Source organism: Phoenix dactylifera, chromosome 1 (assembly GCF_009389715.1).
Source record: "Phoenix dactylifera cultivar Barhee BC4 chromosome 1, palm_55x_up_171113_PBpolish2nd_filt_p, whole genome shotgun sequence".
Taxonomy (NCBI): Eukaryota; Viridiplantae; Streptophyta; class Magnoliopsida; order Arecales; family Arecaceae; genus Phoenix; species Phoenix dactylifera.
Window position 1 is genome coordinate 39,622,206 of NC_052392.1, and position 16,460 is coordinate 39,638,665.

Below are 16,460 nucleotides of genomic sequence, written 5' to 3' on the forward strand. Positions count from 1 at the left end.
CGATAAATTAAAAATCTGTTAATCTGAATCTGATCGTTTTATTAAACATGTAATCTATTCAGATGTATAATAGATTAAATAATTTAAACGAGTTAAACTATTAAGCATTATGATCCCTACCTCCAACCTAAAATTTATATTTGTATAGTAACTACGTTTCTATGGCCAAACTTGCATGAATGTTATCGTATCATCACACAAAATAACCACTGCGAACCATAATAAAAGAAACGACAAAGATGGTAGCTTGGTTCCACAAGGGTGTTGGGAGTTTATTGGGAAAGAGGGCTAAATCCAGGAGGCTGAGTTGCACGCGGAACTCATCTCACAACAGACAAAGTTAGATTGGGAAGAAAGTACAAACAGTCAGGCTTTCATTAATGAGGGATTGGTGCATCTGACCTAAACATTTAATAGCAGTACATCCGCATTGGACCCATTAGGATTTTTTTTTTAAAAAAAAACATCTCTTGCAAAAAAATGAACAATCTCCTTTCTTGATATCACCCGTTAGATTGCTCTTCCCATATAGTTGTTAAAGCACTCCAAATTTTTTTCACCCATCCATATCCATAGATCTCAAAGTAATTATTACATGATTTTAAAACTAATGGTGATCCGTATAAAAAAAATATTTTTCTTTGCAGATACAATTCTGTCCCATCCCCCTCATCCTTTTCGGAGAGCACTGTTGGATAAGCAAAAAGGTGTGGTCTCAAATCTTTGTCTTCATTCGTGATCATAAAAACTTGTAAATATCTCAACTTCTCTAAAAGAATAATACCTATTATTTCTTTCAACCGCTGGCATTATCATAAGCCATAGAGATGCTCTGAATGTAACTGGATATATACAACTTGAATCCAATAAATAATCAACCTACTCAAACAATACAAGCCATGTTATTTGTCAATTATTTTCTGGCTGGAATCATATGATACATATCATCTTGAGCCATTCAAACCATATCTTTTGCATGCATTTAGGCATGTCAACCTTTGTGCGGTCATTGTTTTGTAGGATGCCCAATTAAGTCTCACAAGTTTACACACACATACACACAGACACACACACACACACACACATATATATATATATAGCTCCTCTGCACCTATATATAATATTGATCATATTTTCCATACTATATATACATGAAGGCTTGCTTTAGAAGATAAGAGTTGTGAGGGATGAAATGAAGAGAGAAAAGATGGCATGCAAGCCTCATGTTCTTGTGCTACCCTACCCTCGGCAAGGCCACATCAACCCAATGCTCCAATTTGCGAAGCTCTTATCCCACCGGGGCCTTAAGACCACCCTTGTGCTCACCGTCGGCATAACCAAGTCCATGCACGGAGAAGTCGGCTCGGTCGGTATCGAGACCATCTCCGATGGCTACGACGACGAACACGCGAGGGAAAAGGACACCATAGAAGCCATCCTCCAACGGCTCCAGTCTGTGGGCTCCCGGACCTTAGCTGAGCTGATTGAGAGGATGAAAGCCTCAGGCCATCCGGTGAGCTGCATCGTGTATGATGCGATCCTTCCTTGGCCATTGGACGTCGCCAGAGATCTCGGCGTGCTCGGAGCTGCATTCTTGACTCAGCCGTGCATCGTCGACGCCGTCTACTACCATGCGTACCGTGGATCGCTGGCGGTGCCGCCGGTGGGCTCTACATTTCAGCTGACGGGGTTGCCGGAGCTCGGAGATTCCGATCTGCCATCTTTTGTTTCGGTCCCCGGGTACAGTCCAACTCACTTGAAACTACTGGTGAACCAGTTCTCCAACATGGAGACTGCCGACTGGGTCCTTTGCAACACTTTCCAGGAGCTGGAGAATGAGGTGGGTGCTGTATGCCCATGAAAGATCCATATATTTTGCCAAAATTTTAGTTTATAACATGGTTATGGATTCATAGCCGGGTTTTGGGTCTTTCTTGAGGTATGGGATCATATTTTGTGAATATTCATATGAGGTAGACTCGATTTTACTTGGTTGATAATATATATTTGATCACGCTTAACGCACTCAAATCTAGGATTCCTTGGAGGTTTTGGAGTCCAAATCATTATTCTTACATCTCAACTTTTACATGAATATGATCTTATTTTGCGGGAGGCATTTGTTGCTGAAAAAGAAAAGAAAAACGAGGAAGCTGGTAAAGAATAGGGCGGGCGAAGGGGGAAAGTGGACTTGGAAATTCTACTCAAAGCCTATGATTTTCCTTTAACTATTTACGTAACTTTTTATAGTCTTGCTGAGGCCATAAATTACTTTGTTAAATTTTGTGCAAAAGCACAAACAAGTGAAGATTTTACACTAGATCCAACCTTAGGTTAAGTACGGAGGAAAAAAATAGTTAATATATAAAATACTAGAAGCTAATTAAGAGAAAAGAAAGGGAGCGTTCATCATGATTTTGAGTCGTTAGACACACACACACACTCATACATATATATGTATGTATATGTTGAAAAGAAAGATTTCATTGAGACATCAATGAACGGGAATACAGCTCTCTCCTTAGAGGAGCGGGATATAGAAAAGATACAAAGGAGAAATTGATTACAAAAGGATTAAGAGGGAGGTGGTGAATCGTTAACTTTTTATCAAAAATTTAACAGAAAATGTAGAAGAAATCTCTCTCTCTCTCTCTCTCTCTCTCTCTCTCTCTCTCTCTCTCTCTCTCTCTCTCTATCTATCTATCTATCTATCTATATTTTGAGCAAAGCAGTATGTGAAAATTTCTTAGAAAATAAAAACTCAACATTCGGTAACTCTTTTTCTCTTTCATTAGATCAACTGATTCAAATAATAGGGAAAGCATGCATATTTACTAGCTTTGTTTTGATGAAACATGTATATTTACTAGCTGTTTCAGCAAAGAAAGGCTTCCGAGCATGTGTCTATATGGTTTGCTGCATTGAGATTATATCTTTTCATAAAGTTCCTACAATGCAAAAATTGTTTTCAGGCGATCAATTGGATGGCAAATTATATGCCAATGAAAGCGATTGGGCCAATGGTCCCATCCATATACATAAATGCACACTTGGATGGAGACAAAAACTATGGTGTTGATCTATGGAAGGCAGATGGTGCTGTCATGAACTGGCTTGACAAAAGAGAACCTCACTCGGTTGTGTACGTATCCTTTGGAAGCATTTCAAAAGTAGGGCCAGAGCAAATGGAGGAATTGGCATGGGGGTTAGGCAAGAGCAGTCACTACTTTTTGTTGGTAGTGCGAACAAGGGAGAAGGATAAGATTCCAATGAAATTTATGGAAGAGACAAAGGAGAAAGGATTGGTGGTGCCATGGTGCCCACAACCAGAGGTATTAGCCCATAAGGCAATTGGATGTTTCGTGACGCATTGCGGGTGGAATTCAACCTTGGAGGCGATAAGCCTCGGAGTGCCGATGGTTGCGGTGCCGCTGTGGACGGACCAACCGACGAATGCCAAATGTGTGAAGGATATTTGGAGAGTAGGAGTGCGAGCAGGAGTAGATGAGAATGGGATTGTGAGGAGGGATGAGATAGAAAGATGCATAAAAATGGTGATGGAAGGAGAGAAGGCAATAGAAATCAATGGGAGTGCAAGGAAGTGGAGGGAACTGGCTATGAAGGCATTGATGGAAGATGGACCTTCTAACAAGAACATCAATGATTTTGTAGCTAGACTAGCAACTAAGAAGGATCTGAAGAGCATAACTTCAGCTTCATGAAAAATTTTGGAAGCTTTTTTTTATTTTTTGTTTGATGAAAATAACTTGTTGGAAGCTGCCTGTCATGAAGAAAAAGGTTTTACAATGCTCTGTGTTTACTAGTCTATAATGAAGTCAGTTGACTTCCCTTCACTGTTATTGCTTGCGATTCTAAAATCGCGAAGGGGTTTAACTCCATTCAATCTTGAATGATGCTATTGCAATTATGTTGGAACCAGATGATAAAAAAATAAAAAGGGCAAGAATAAGCGTAGGTTGTTTATTCTAGAACAGGCGAACATCAACCTGTTGACTGTTGTTGCCTTGTTCTTGTCACATCCTCAGCTTGTTCGATGGAACCGTCTGTGACTCTGCGTTTGGTTGAAAAATGGACACTAAATAGTGCTAATTCTGCTACTCCATGCTGCGGATGTACCACCATCCATGCTTAGCATGATGAGAAAAATCTATCTAAACAAGGAGAAGATTTGATACTCTTTGCCAACGTAAGATGCCATCATTCAAGATTTTTCTTGGGTTGCACCATAAACCCCTCCACATTTTGGAGCCTAAGAATATAATTAGGGGTGGCAATCGTGTCAGATCAGGTTATATACGGGTTGGGTTGGATATAAGTCGGATTAAAAATTCATCAACCCAAATTCACCTTGTTTATTAAACAATTCAAAATTTCAAATCTGAATCTGGCCTATTTATAAATAGATAATCTGATCCGACCTACATAACCTATTTATTAAACAGATTAAATGGGTTAGACGGATTTTAAATAGGTTAAATGTTTTTAAATAGGTTAAACAGATTAAGCGAGTTAGGTTAAATAGGTTAGAAATAGATTAAATAGGTTCCAAATAGGTTAAACAGATTTTAAACAATTAAACGGGTCGGGTTATAACCCAATTCAATTATTAAACGGGTCAAAATGGATTAAACGGGTCAAAAGTTTAAATCTAAATCTAACCTATTTAATAAATAGGTTTAGATGGGTTGACCTATTTACAACTTAAATCCGTTTATGTCAAATCCAAACCTAGTTGAAGTGGATTGTTCATAAGTTAGATTGATGGGTCGGATCATAAATTATAAGCTCTAAATACAATACATTCCATAGGCTCTAAAAATGTGGAGAACCACCACTTTACATTGTCCAACCAGTTAGACGCAACTCACCTATCGAAGTTATATCTTCCTGAATCATTCTTTCTAAGGAAGAATTAGTAGGGATCCGAGTCTGATTAAAAGATATAGTTGGGGGATGACCTTTGCATGCAAAGAATCACTCAACTGTATGAGAGCCATAAAATAAACATAGCGAAATCCGCTTCTCAAGCTACTGCACTTGTTAACTAAGGCAAAGCTAAGGTCTAGTACCATATATTGTGTCTTTTCTTAATGGTTTTGGCAGCCAACAGCCATGCACAGAAAGTTTCATTCTATACTGCCAAGGCCAGAAACCTTGAAATCATAATTCAGGAAACATGTTTTTTCTGGGAGGAGAAGTATGACTCAAAAATCTCACTAGTTCCACCTTTCCGACTGATTTATGAAACCTCCGCAAAAAAAAAGAAAGACAAAGAAGAACACATCAGTTGAGCAACATCTTCAAGTATTTGAGCTACTTACAATCAAATTGACTACTTCGTTTTATCACCTCCACCAACAGTAACTAAGGTATAAAGGTTTCTGATGCATGTGTCAAATATTTTTTTGCTGGGTAACTATTTTGTCTATTTGGGATGTTGTTCATTCTAGATGTTTTCTTTTTTCTCTTTTTCTGATCTTTCCACTTGGGAAGTGTCCCATAGAAATTTGAAAGTTAAATGTGCCTTGGAATCAAGGTGGAGGATATTCTGAGCATGATCAGCCCACCCCATTAACCATGTTATCTATTGAGTTTAGATCCTCTCTGTTTAGGATTACACCAATCACCAGCCTCCATGCAGTGAGGAACAACTAGTGATTGAGTAGGACAAGTATTAGTGTAGGACATGTACCTTGGTAGCCCTGCTCATCCTTTTTTATAATAGTTGCACTCCTTTAATGTCTCTCTCTCCAAGTGTCCCTAGATGGTATACAAATCACACATTTATATCCAAACTTTAATTTCTTACAAAATTTCGCAAATTAGCAAAGTCTTTCCATTGAAGAATGATGATTTGTTACATAAAACCCTTCTGGCCTAGACGAGCAACTCAACTTGAGGGCATGTCTCTTTATCGTATGATTTCCAAACTTAGAGCTGCAACGCTCTAAACATAGAGGTTATATGATTTTAGTAAACAAAACACATCCATATACAAAAAAAAATAAAAAATACGCCTAGGATTAGCACACTATATATTAGGTATTTAGCACCTAAGCACGATTCTAATTATTAAATATTTAACTTAAGCAAGCAACGGGAATGCTAGAGTCCAATAATTTACACAACAATGTTGGATGCGTCAAATTTAGTGCTCGACTAACAACGGAATCACAATGTTTGGCCAGGGATTGTGGCTGCACCATAGGTGTAGCATGCAACTATTACATTTCCCTTCAAGACTAGACAAGGAAATTGCACTAGCATTATTTTTTTTAAAAAAAAAGAAAAAAAAATTCTATTGCGGGCCTTGGTTCCATTGGAGGCCCACACGTATGGGTAGGATGCAGTGGGCCCAAACCCCGCTTGCGTCCTTTTCTCGCAGATCCCTGTTCCCGCCGACCACCCGTGCCATGGCTAACTCCTTGCGTGTCGCTCACCCATTGGTTCGTCCGCTCCTTAGGACACGTGAAGGTCGGCTGGTTCCCACTCGGCCACCCGTTTTTGTTCTGCTGCCGTTTTCTCCACCGCTCTCTTTTTGGGAAAGAACGGAAGCCGGGGCTCCCCTGCATCCCTGCTCTCTCTGTCTCTCTTTAGTTCTTTGTTTCTTTTTTCTCTCCTCTTCTTTTTATCTTGCATCTTCCTTTCCTGTTAATCGAATCTTCTACGGGAACGAGCTCTGGCAAGGAAAAGAATGGAGCCACGGTTTCGATGCATCTAAATATTCTCGCATAGGGTCGAGGTACGTCCGTTTTGATGGGAAAACTCGAAGTTTTGATACGAATTTAGATGTTAGAGTGTTGAATTGTCTGCTTGTTATGAAATAGATGTCTAAGAACTGAAGCTTATTGTTGCAGGATTTGATTGATCATGGAGACAAAAGTTGCTTTTACTTTCGATGAATAGGCTGCTATTTGGTGCATATATTGTTCAATTTTAATTTTTGAGAGAGCTCTGAGATGATACGGTCATGTATATGATCTTGTGATCATCCAGGTCTAGTGATTTTGATTCAGGTACACCATACCGTGCTGAACCGGAGGGCAGGGGACATACCGTACTGTACCAGTATGAAGGAACCGGCCCCTGCATTGGGTGTACTGATATAGTAACAGAGTGGCATCATACGGTGATACGGCGGCTCGGTACTTAATTTTGATAGATGTGGATAGAAAGATCTTGGCTGAATTCTTATTATATTTAAATGCCTGTAGGTTTTTTTAAGTATATTATGGTCGATTCTGATTTCTGGTAGCTTATATTAATGTATGTAGGGTTTGAAAGAATTACAAACTTGTGCGCATGTTTGGATTTTTTTTTCCTTACAAAAATGCATATGTATGGTAGGTATCGGATATGAAAGCCACCTTAGCATAAATAAGGCGTGTTTACATTTTTTTTTCACAATATATAAGATTTATGAAACCCAGGAAAGGGTTGTTTTGGTAGTGCCATAGATATTTTCAAGACCAAGCTTCGCTGTCTCGACACTGGATCTCGTACTGATGTCACATTAGCATAATGTCGGTACGGTATGATATAGAATTTTTTGGCATACCGGATATTGGTACGCCACCTATACTGAGTACGGGTACCGAATTGGTACGGTACGCCCCATACTGTCCGATTCAAGCCGGTACGGCCTATCATGTTCAGGACAAACGACAAGTAACAAGCTACTTATGGAGAGATGGAGATGTTATTTGAGGCAACAATTCTTGGGCTAGAGTCGTAGTTTTAAATAACGGCATTATAACTGTTATAATGGCCATTATAAGAGTCTCGGCCAACTCCATTACATTATTAAAATAAATAATACGGAAAAATATAGCAGCCATTTTTTTTCATTATTTCCTGTTACAATGGACCTTTATAACACAAATAATAGCCATTATTTTGCCTTGTACTTTTTCTCATAAAATAATATCTATTTCAAATTTCTTTTTTTTTCAAAATTTCCTCCAAAAGTTATTGTATGGTCTAAAAAGTATATTGTTTATCTAATAACAAACAAAGGAAAAGATAACACTTCAATATCTGGACTTGGAAACTCATAATATCTAAGAACATAGTTTTTCTCTCAGGAAATTTCTTCTTTTAAATTCTCATTTTTAGCAGCAAACGTAAGAAATAAGTCATATTGATTTATTCTGCAAAAGAGCATGGAATTTTATTTATGGAAGTTAATGCACCCTAGTCCCACAACTGATTTTTAAGTCTACCAACAATAAAAAGGTTTATAATTGATGGTTTTTTCATTTAAAAGATCTAAGGTTTATGAACAGCAGTTTTGTTTTTTTTTTTTCTATGAAAAACATCTCAAAAGAAAATTTATATACAAAAACATCAGCATGTAGTAGCAAATTTGTGTAGCACTCAATCTACATGAATACATTACAATATTAGAAACCAAACAAACTGAACCGATCAACCTAGACAATTCAAGTAGTGCGAAGAAATATAAAGATCTTGTGCTATTACATCGGCATGAAAAGAGAAAGTAAGCAAGGAAAAGGAACAAGCTACAGACTATACATGGTCCACTCATTATAGGGCTACCCATACAGTCAAGCTGAGGAGGAATGTATCACTTTAGAAACAATATGTATATGGAATCTTATATCTGAATACAAAGTAATACTGCCCAATGACCCTGCCCTTTACTCCAACAATAAATCTCAATAACTGTTGCCTAAAGTAGAAGCCTTTAGTATCTTATTAAATACTTAACCTCTAGTAGAAGGTTTTAGTACGAGCTATCCCCTTCCTCTAGGATGTGGAAAATGGTTGTTTTGTTGTATATTCATATAAGTAAAGGAAAATGGATGTATAACAATCATTCACTCTGGCACTTTTTGCAAGTGAACTGATGAATTTGATGGTAATTAAGAAAAACAAAAACAGCTCAACTTGGGGTCAGATGCATGGATGTTATTTTGCCATTTGTTCCTTACTAAAGCTGGGTCTTTAAAATATAAATTTAGGTGTGTCTATATAATTCTTCACTTTCTTCATTGGATTTTGTTTGGTCTCATCTGGTATTCATTTCTTAGAGTATTGACTATCTGCACCAGGCATTTGAATGCAAGCAAATTATTTTTATTATCTTTATCAAATATATGTCATAAAATTTCACATAATTTTCTAAAAGCGAGATATTAGATTCAAGTGGAGAAAATCTTTTTACATTATAAAAAGAGTGAAATTTCTAAACACACAGATAATAAAGGCGTTCTCTTGAAATGTTTTGCCATCACTCAAGATTTGATAAAATTGAAGGAAATCATATCATTAATGCAGATACTTTGTTTTTTGTCTGATTCAGAAACTTGTATGTCAGCTTTTTTCTGAGAAGATCTATCTTAAGCACTCTGAAACCAGAAAGGGATGCTGTTATTTATGGAAAAATAATAATATCAGTTCTGTGTTTCATTGCAGCGAAGATTTGAGAAAAAGTAGTTGATGGCATGCCTGGAGCTGGATTCTCCACAACTTTTTTCAAATTTCCTATCGTATGATGGTCCCTTCAACCTGCATCTAGACGGAAGCATTTCTGCTGAACTTTTATCTGTGTCGGATGCTTGCACATCTTCTCAATCCCATTGTAGTAACATTCCCAAACCACCTCCACTCCCAGGAGCATCTTATAGCAGAAACAAATTATACAAAAAGCTACAGGGTTACAGTATTATTCCTGATGAAACGAAGCATGCATGGGACAGACTTTTTTATGAAGGATATGAAGCTGATGTCCATGTTCTTACAGATGATAAGGGCATAATTCTGGCACATTCAAGTGTTCTTGTAAGTACGTCGCAATCCTTTACATCAGTCATGTGCATGGTGTGCCCTACTTCTTGATATCACAATGTGCACTGTGCACCACATGATTGTAGGAAATGGAATAATTAGGAATTTTATTGGAGCTGATATATGGCCATACAATGTCTTGGAATGGCCAATCCTTTCTAACAAAGTCCTATGTTGTCTTTGATATTAGTTTTGAATAAAAAAAATATCCACATAATTTTGTAGGCTACAAACCAATGTAGCCTTCTAAAGAAGTCTTTCTTGCCATGAGGTCTATAATGTTTCTACTGGAGATCTCTAAGGTAGTGCAACTTACATGTTCCAAATAGGTTAATGATTGATCTGATGTTATAAATTACCTCAGTATAGGTGAAACAAGGAAATTGCCAGTAAACTTGTAATTAGTAGCAGATATTTCAAAATATAAAGATATGCATATGTTTTCTGTCATGCATCCATGGCATCTATCAAATGCTTTTAAATATTGAAATTTAACAGGTGCGCTATCTCATGATTAAGGACTAATCAAAATATTGTCTTCAATATTCTTGAAGTTTGTCTGTTCTTTCCTGTTAATTGGACTTTTACTAGTTTCTGCCCAGTGCTCTAGATATCTGTGAAGATTTCCAATATAGAAACCCACTTAAAGAGGCTATGACATTGTGCAGGAGAAGTGAAATCATAAGCTAATTTGCTGAATTTATGTTAGTCCCTTTCTTTTAGTTTTTTTGTTTTAGTTTTTTTTTTTCCGGGTTGGATTCTAGGTATCTCCAGCATTCCTCCAAGATTGTATATGCTAAAATGAGCTGAAGATAAGTGAACACCATTTATTCTTTTTTCCCTTTTCTATCCATTTTTGAAAAAAAAAAATCTTATAAAGGCTTGATTAATCCTTGGATTTACCTAGTGCACTTAAATTTTCTTTAGTCTTGAAGCCCAACATCTATCAACTGATTTTTCACTGAAGAATAAAATTTGGCATATCTCTGAACAGGGTATTACATCTCCAGTGCTGAGAAGCATGTTAGAACTAGCAAGAGTAAAAGGGGGTTTTCGATGTATTAAAATTCCTGGTGTGCCTTCAGAAGCTGCCCGTGCATTTATCCGATTTCTTTACTCGTCATGGTATGCCTTCATTTCCTCCTTTCTTTGCTGCAGTTTCTTGGGAATTTTAATGTTATCAATAAGGTTAATGGTTTAAAATTCACTGGTGCCATGGGTGTGTGGAAGGCATTTTGTAAATTTAATTCGTGCATCCAAAAATCTGAACATTGGACATGGAAAAGCTGATTTGACTCTGTAGAAGCACTATCTCTACTATCTTAATGAGAGAAGCCTTGATGACTGACGCTGCATCGCCCTAATGTAGCCTGACTTTTAGAGTGCCAATGCCACAATTCTTATAGATTTTCTATTTCAAAAGATCACCACCTTTGCTCCACATTTAGTAACTTAGACTTTCTGAAAATTTAATAAGAAAAACCTGTGCTCAGGTCTACATCTTTCCTCTTTTTCCTCCTCTTATCCATGTGCATTACTGGTGTCCTTTGTTAGTAAAATTTAATGGACAATGAAAGACTTGCTAAATATGTTTGCATCCCTGCCAAAGAATTCATTCACATGAGAATTGGTTTTTCTGAGAATTGTTCAATTAACATGTGCATGAAGCTAGAGTTTTGGATATGAAGTTGCATTAGTTGATTTGACTTGAAGAAATCGGTAACATGGCATTAATACATGGAGAACGCTGACCAACATGTTGTGTATTATGCTCTAAAATTCATTTAGACAATCTTGCCTAGAAATTGTTGATGTGGCATCTTGTGGTATGCCTAATAGTCCACAGAGATGCAGGGGTTGGAAGGTTTAAATCTGAGCTTCCAATTCCGCAATCCATGTTTTGTTCCATTGGAATATATTCCATTATTAAAGCTAGTAGTCTTGACGGAGAGTGGGACTCCGCCCCTATTGTGATGCGTGTCCAGATATGATGGAGCCTATCGGGCATGTCCTTTTCCATTGCCCGAGAGTAGTTCAGATGTGGCAGCAGGCTAGTTTTGACTAGTGCTTCCTACGATCCTTGAGCCCGGTGGCAGCTTTCCTTGAGTATTTGAAAGGTTCATTTGATGAGAACCTCCACTGACAGTGGGGGTGTCAGGTTTGCTTACACTGCTTATTATATATGGGTGGACAGGAACTCCAGAATTTTTGAGAGGCGACGTCAGAACTGTCCATGCTGATTAGTTCTTAGCTGAGCGGCTTCTTGGAGGACCTGAGGCTGCGAGGCATATCTGGGCTTCTCACAGTTTTTGAAGCACCTCGAATAATATTCGTCGCCTAGGAGGCTCCACCCCCAAACTTTCTCAAGATAAATTTTGACTAAAGTGTGTCTGATGATGGGAGGATGGGAGGGGCTGGTTTTGTGATCAGAGATGCTGATTCCAGATTGGTCACTGCTGGAGGTTGTCGGCTTTATGACACCTTCGTTCCTGAAGCTGAACTCAGAGCCGCTTTGGAAGGCATTACCTACATGCGGCTCACTTTGAGGGTGGACTAGAATCACTTGGAAGGCGACGGTGATTGGATGGATCCAGGGCCATGCCAGGTCTGGCGACAAGCACCCGTTGCTGTAGGACATCCGCAACCTGTTGAGGGAATGTGTGGCTACCCAGGTCACCCATATATATCACGAGGTGAATGGGGCTGTTGATTGGGTTGCATTGTTTGTTGCACAACACTCTGGTGCCTGGAGTTGTAATGGCTATGAAACTTCACCTCTCCCCCTTCGCGACTACCTCTTTTTTGACTTTTTTGGATGTATCCATACTAGGACGGCATGATCTATCTAGTTTACCAAAAAAAAAAAAAAAGCTAATAGACTTCTCTACTCATAGGAGGGGCTGACACTGAGCCCACCTGAGTTTATTAGAGTGTGGACTAGACTTGAACTAGGGCCACTAGTAGCCAATGCCTAGAGAGTAGTGACTTACCAACTTAGTCGCCGGCACGTTCAAATCTCAGAAACTTCTTATCTGGGATTCTTTCGCTAAAGATATTTATCAAGCTACATCCATTCGAGGCCTGGACAATGGACTTATTTATTTTGTTATGGTTGTGAAACTTGTTATGGTGATAAAGACCTGATCTTATTGAATTGGTATTAGACACTACTCAGCAGTGCATAAGGACTCAATTGGGTGATTTGCTGGGTAAGAGTTTATAAAAAGTTATATAGTTAAAGGTGTATTGATCTTTCTTTCAATTTCCAATGCAGCTATGAATTGGATGCAATGAAGAAATTCGTTCTTCACTTGCTTGTCATGTCACACACATTTTCAGTCCCTTCACTGAAAAGGGCTTGTATCAAAGAACTGGAAACGACATTGCTGACCAAGGAGAATGTGGTTGATGTGCTTCAGTTAGCCAGAGAATGTGATGCACCACGCCTTTCCTTTTTATGTACTTCTTTGATCATTAAAGAGTTCAAGGCCGTCTCAGTGTCAGAAGGGTGGAAAGTAATGAAGCAAGCAAACCCCCATCTCGAGCAGGAGCTTCTCGAGACTCTAGTGGAGGCAGATTCTGTAAGTTCAGTTCTTCTCGTGTTACAACTTGCAAGGTTCTATTACAGGTATTTATCTAATGTTTGCTTATTTTTCAGATATTGTTATGCGAAATTTGCAGTGGCACCGATTTTTATTTTCTGTTGCAAACCATAATTATGTTTCCTACTGGAACATGTGACTAGAAACACCCTTTGTTGATTTGGTACTTACCGCAATGCAGAACTGTAGGCACCCAATCCTTGTAAATTTGCTGCAGAGAACGGTTTGAAACTTGAGATCTTCTACATAAATTAAACAGTGAGGGTAATATAACATGCTTGTTCAATACATGCGTCCATACTTATTTACTGTTCTGTCTTTTCTGAATAAACTATCTTTTAATTTTCTGAGTAACTATCTTTTACTTTTTTTCTCCTCTTCTTTCTTCCTTCCTTCCTTTCTTTTTTTTTTTTCTTTTTTTGAAGAAAAAGAAGCCAATACAATTCAAACCCTCAGACTACCTAAATTGGTCCCTTCCTTTTTGCTCCCGGATATTTAGAACTAATTATATTCTGTGAGAGGTAATGATTGATAGGGAAAATCCTAAATTTGCGTATCTGCAGCGACGAACAGATAATAAGAGGCAATAAATTACATCGCCTATCCCTTATACCTTGTTCTAATTTTTATTTGTTGTGCATGTAGTCATTGGACCTGATCGACATCAGTCTTGGCACTGATGCAGAAAAAGCAGGAGAGGGCAAAAAAGATGGAAGAAAGAAAGGTGTACATGCAGCTGTTTGAAGCAATGGAGGCTCTTTTGCACATATGCAGAGATGGGTGTCGGACCATTGGTCCCCGTGACAAGATGCTCAAAGACAACCAAGCCGCATGCAACTTCTCAGCTTGCAAGGGGCTGGAGTTGCTGGTCCGCCATTTCTCAGGCTGCAAGACTCGTGTTCCAGGTGGTTGTGCACATTGCAAACGGATGTGGCAGCTTCTTGAGCTCCATTCCTGCATGTGTTATGAAACAGACTCTTGCAAGGTCCCCTTGTGCAGGTTTGTCACTCATTAGCTTGCTTTGATGGCAAATGCAGAATAACAAATTGGCATCAACTAGATGCTTCTTGCTGCGAGTTCAATGCTTTCTGCCTGTGATTATGAAGACTTCACCTTCCACTCTTGCAGTCATTTCAAGGATAAGATGCGGCACCTAAGCAAGAAGGAAGAACTGAAATGGAAGCTGTTGGTGAGCAAAGTGATGGCAGCGGAAGGCACCATCAGCTCCATCTCCGCCCGGAGACCCTTGGTAACATAAAACTTTACTGCAAGCAACAGGGGGAGGATCAGAAGTATGTCTACAAGAATAAGTGCTACAAGTACCGTCCACTTATCTGTATTAAAATAAGCATTGCATGCACTCATATTAGGTTGCCAAAGCTTGTTGCACTATTGACATGGTGCCGCCATATGTAAAGAAATTATATCAGAAGTAGCTATACAGTAACTTAAAATTTCAGTGCTAGCTTATTATATGTCATTTTATCCATCTTTTCCCTGGGGTGATCATGCCTGGATTTTGTGGTCTGGTGATTGTAAAAATAGTGCAGTGGTGGAATTGAACAAAATTTTGTATCACTGTGCATTCTGTGCCTTTTCCTATAATTAATATAAACTCATGTCCTTTGGATGTATTGTGGTGTTATTAATTCTACTGGTGAAAAGAACTGGGCATGGATTTTGTTACTTGAGAATTGAGTTGGAAGAACACAGATTAGGTTTATCAAGAGCATAGTTATGAATCGCCGTCATGCTGGCTTCAAATCGATGGCGGCGTGGCTCGAACCTATAGGTTGTTTTGTCCATCCTTATCGAAGTCTTTCTTGATAAAAATGTTCATTTTCCTTGGCAAGGCAGCTCCACCACTGGTGAGCAAAAATGAGGTAACGAGATTCTGCTACTCTGCATTTTCAGTTTCTACAATTGGCTCATATTTATCATCTGGTTTCATATTTTTAGATTTTTAGCATTCAGTCTAAATAAGCAAAAATATTTCGACTGGTGTTTCAGATCAACAAAAATATTTGTGTGGAAGTTATGGGAGTGGCATGGAACGGCCAGGACCACCGAACTCCCACTTAGGCTTGGTCCCCTGCCACACATTGATTGCTTTGAGAAGAGCGGTCTTCAACGGGATTATTGCAGATGAGGCGGGCTTATGCCATGGCAAATGATGCAGGTTGGATAGAGGATTTGTTTGATTAGATCCAATTCGTATAGATTCAATATATAAATCAAACCAAGTCTAGCTATTTGTTAGATTGGATCAGCTTCTTTTGAGAGAATGGGAGGAAGAACCGCCACTTGTTCTATTAACTGTCCAAGTCTTGACTTTTTAGGATGGCAATTTGAACCTTTGGTTGCTAAGAGAGAGATGATAATCGGAGCAAGCCTTAGTGCACAATTGGCTTGGGTCAAATTAAGTTGACATTTTCTTTTTTCCTTCAAATCTGACAAACATAAATGGATTGAAAGACCCGACTTTCATCTTCCTATTTTAGATAAAGTTATATTGTACACTTTATTCACCAATATCATCGTGCATCATTCTAGCCAGTGCATCTTCTTCCTGTAGGCTTCATTCATCATGCACTTGTTTTGCTGATTAGCCCATAGAAGGAGGTACGGTGAAAGGCATGGTACACAACCACATAGTATATGATGTAATTTCTCCTATTTTAAGGTTCGATTAGAGTTTGGGATAATTTGATAGTAAAAAATCTTCTAAATATTATTAGTTCTCATTAGTTAGACATTGTTAAAATTCTCACGGGCAACCAAAACTCACAATCTATGCATTATTACTAGCTATCTAGAAAATTTCATGAACGTATTGTGTGTTTCAGCAGGTCTAGATTTAGGCCCCGTCTATGATTTTCTATGGGTTAGGTTGACTCAAGGCTCATTGGCTTGTTGTCCAAACCAATCCATTGGACGCATCTGGTGACCAGCCATGCATGAAAGATCAAAGAACACAAATCACTGCATCTTCTTTCTGTAGGCTTCATTCATCATGCACTTGTTTTG

The 16,460-nt window shown here is 38.5% G+C and overlaps 2 protein-coding genes across 7 annotated transcripts; both read left to right on the forward strand.

Moving 5' to 3' along the window:
* The first annotated feature begins 1,116 nt into the window (after positions 1-1,116).
* On the forward strand, positions 1,117-3,899 carry LOC103706016 (UDP-glycosyltransferase 74F2-like). Its single transcript, XM_039134524.1, has 2 exons — positions 1,117-1,840; positions 2,973-3,899. Exons 1-2 carry the CDS (start codon positions 1,193-1,195, stop codon positions 3,720-3,722), a joined length of 1,398 nt encoding a protein of 465 aa, XP_038990452.1. The 5' UTR covers positions 1,117-1,192; the 3' UTR covers positions 3,723-3,899.
* A 2,618-nt stretch (positions 3,900-6,517) lies between these two features.
* On the forward strand, positions 6,518-15,052 carry LOC103706014 (BTB/POZ and TAZ domain-containing protein 3). Of its 6 annotated transcripts, none has more exons than XM_008789946.3 (8): positions 6,547-6,763; positions 6,879-6,938; positions 7,038-7,166; positions 9,465-9,825; positions 10,826-10,956; positions 13,106-13,412; positions 14,119-14,432; positions 14,562-15,052. In XM_008789946.3, the coding sequence occupies exons 4-8, from the start codon at positions 9,484-9,486 to the stop codon at positions 14,689-14,691; spliced, it is 1,224 nt and encodes a 407-aa protein (XP_008788168.2). In that variant the 5' UTR covers positions 6,547-6,763; positions 6,879-6,938; positions 7,038-7,166; positions 9,465-9,483; the 3' UTR covers positions 14,692-15,052. The 6 variants fall into 6 exon arrangements, 5 of the variants coding, with proteins under 5 accessions (XP_008788169.2, XP_008788170.2, XP_008788168.2 ...); XM_008789945.3 differs by having other exon boundaries at positions 6,548-6,763; positions 9,460-9,825; XR_603894.3 differs by having other exon boundaries at positions 6,542-6,763; positions 6,879-7,166; positions 9,460-9,825; positions 14,079-14,432.
* Positions 15,053-16,460: the final 1,408 nt, after the last annotated feature.

Coding starts and splice junctions, on each gene's coding strand:
- LOC103706016 (XM_039134524.1), top strand. CDS start 1,193: ATGAAGAGAGAAAAGATGGCATGCAAGCCTCATGTTCTTGTGCTACCC. Junction 1,841..2,972: donor TCCAGGAGCTGGAGAATGAG/GTGGGTGCTGTA, acceptor AATTGTTTTCAG/GCGATCAATTGGATGGCAAA.
- LOC103706014 (XM_008789947.3), top strand. CDS start 9,484: ATGGCATGCCTGGAGCTGGATTCTCCACAACTTTTTTCAAATTTCCTA. Junction 9,826..10,825: donor TGGCACATTCAAGTGTTCTT/GTAAGTACGTCG, acceptor ATCTCTGAACAG/GGTATTACATCTCCAGTGCT. Junction 14,433..14,561: donor TGCAAGGTCCCCTTGTGCAG/GTTTGTCACTCA, acceptor CCACTCTTGCAG/TCATTTCAAGGATAAGATGC.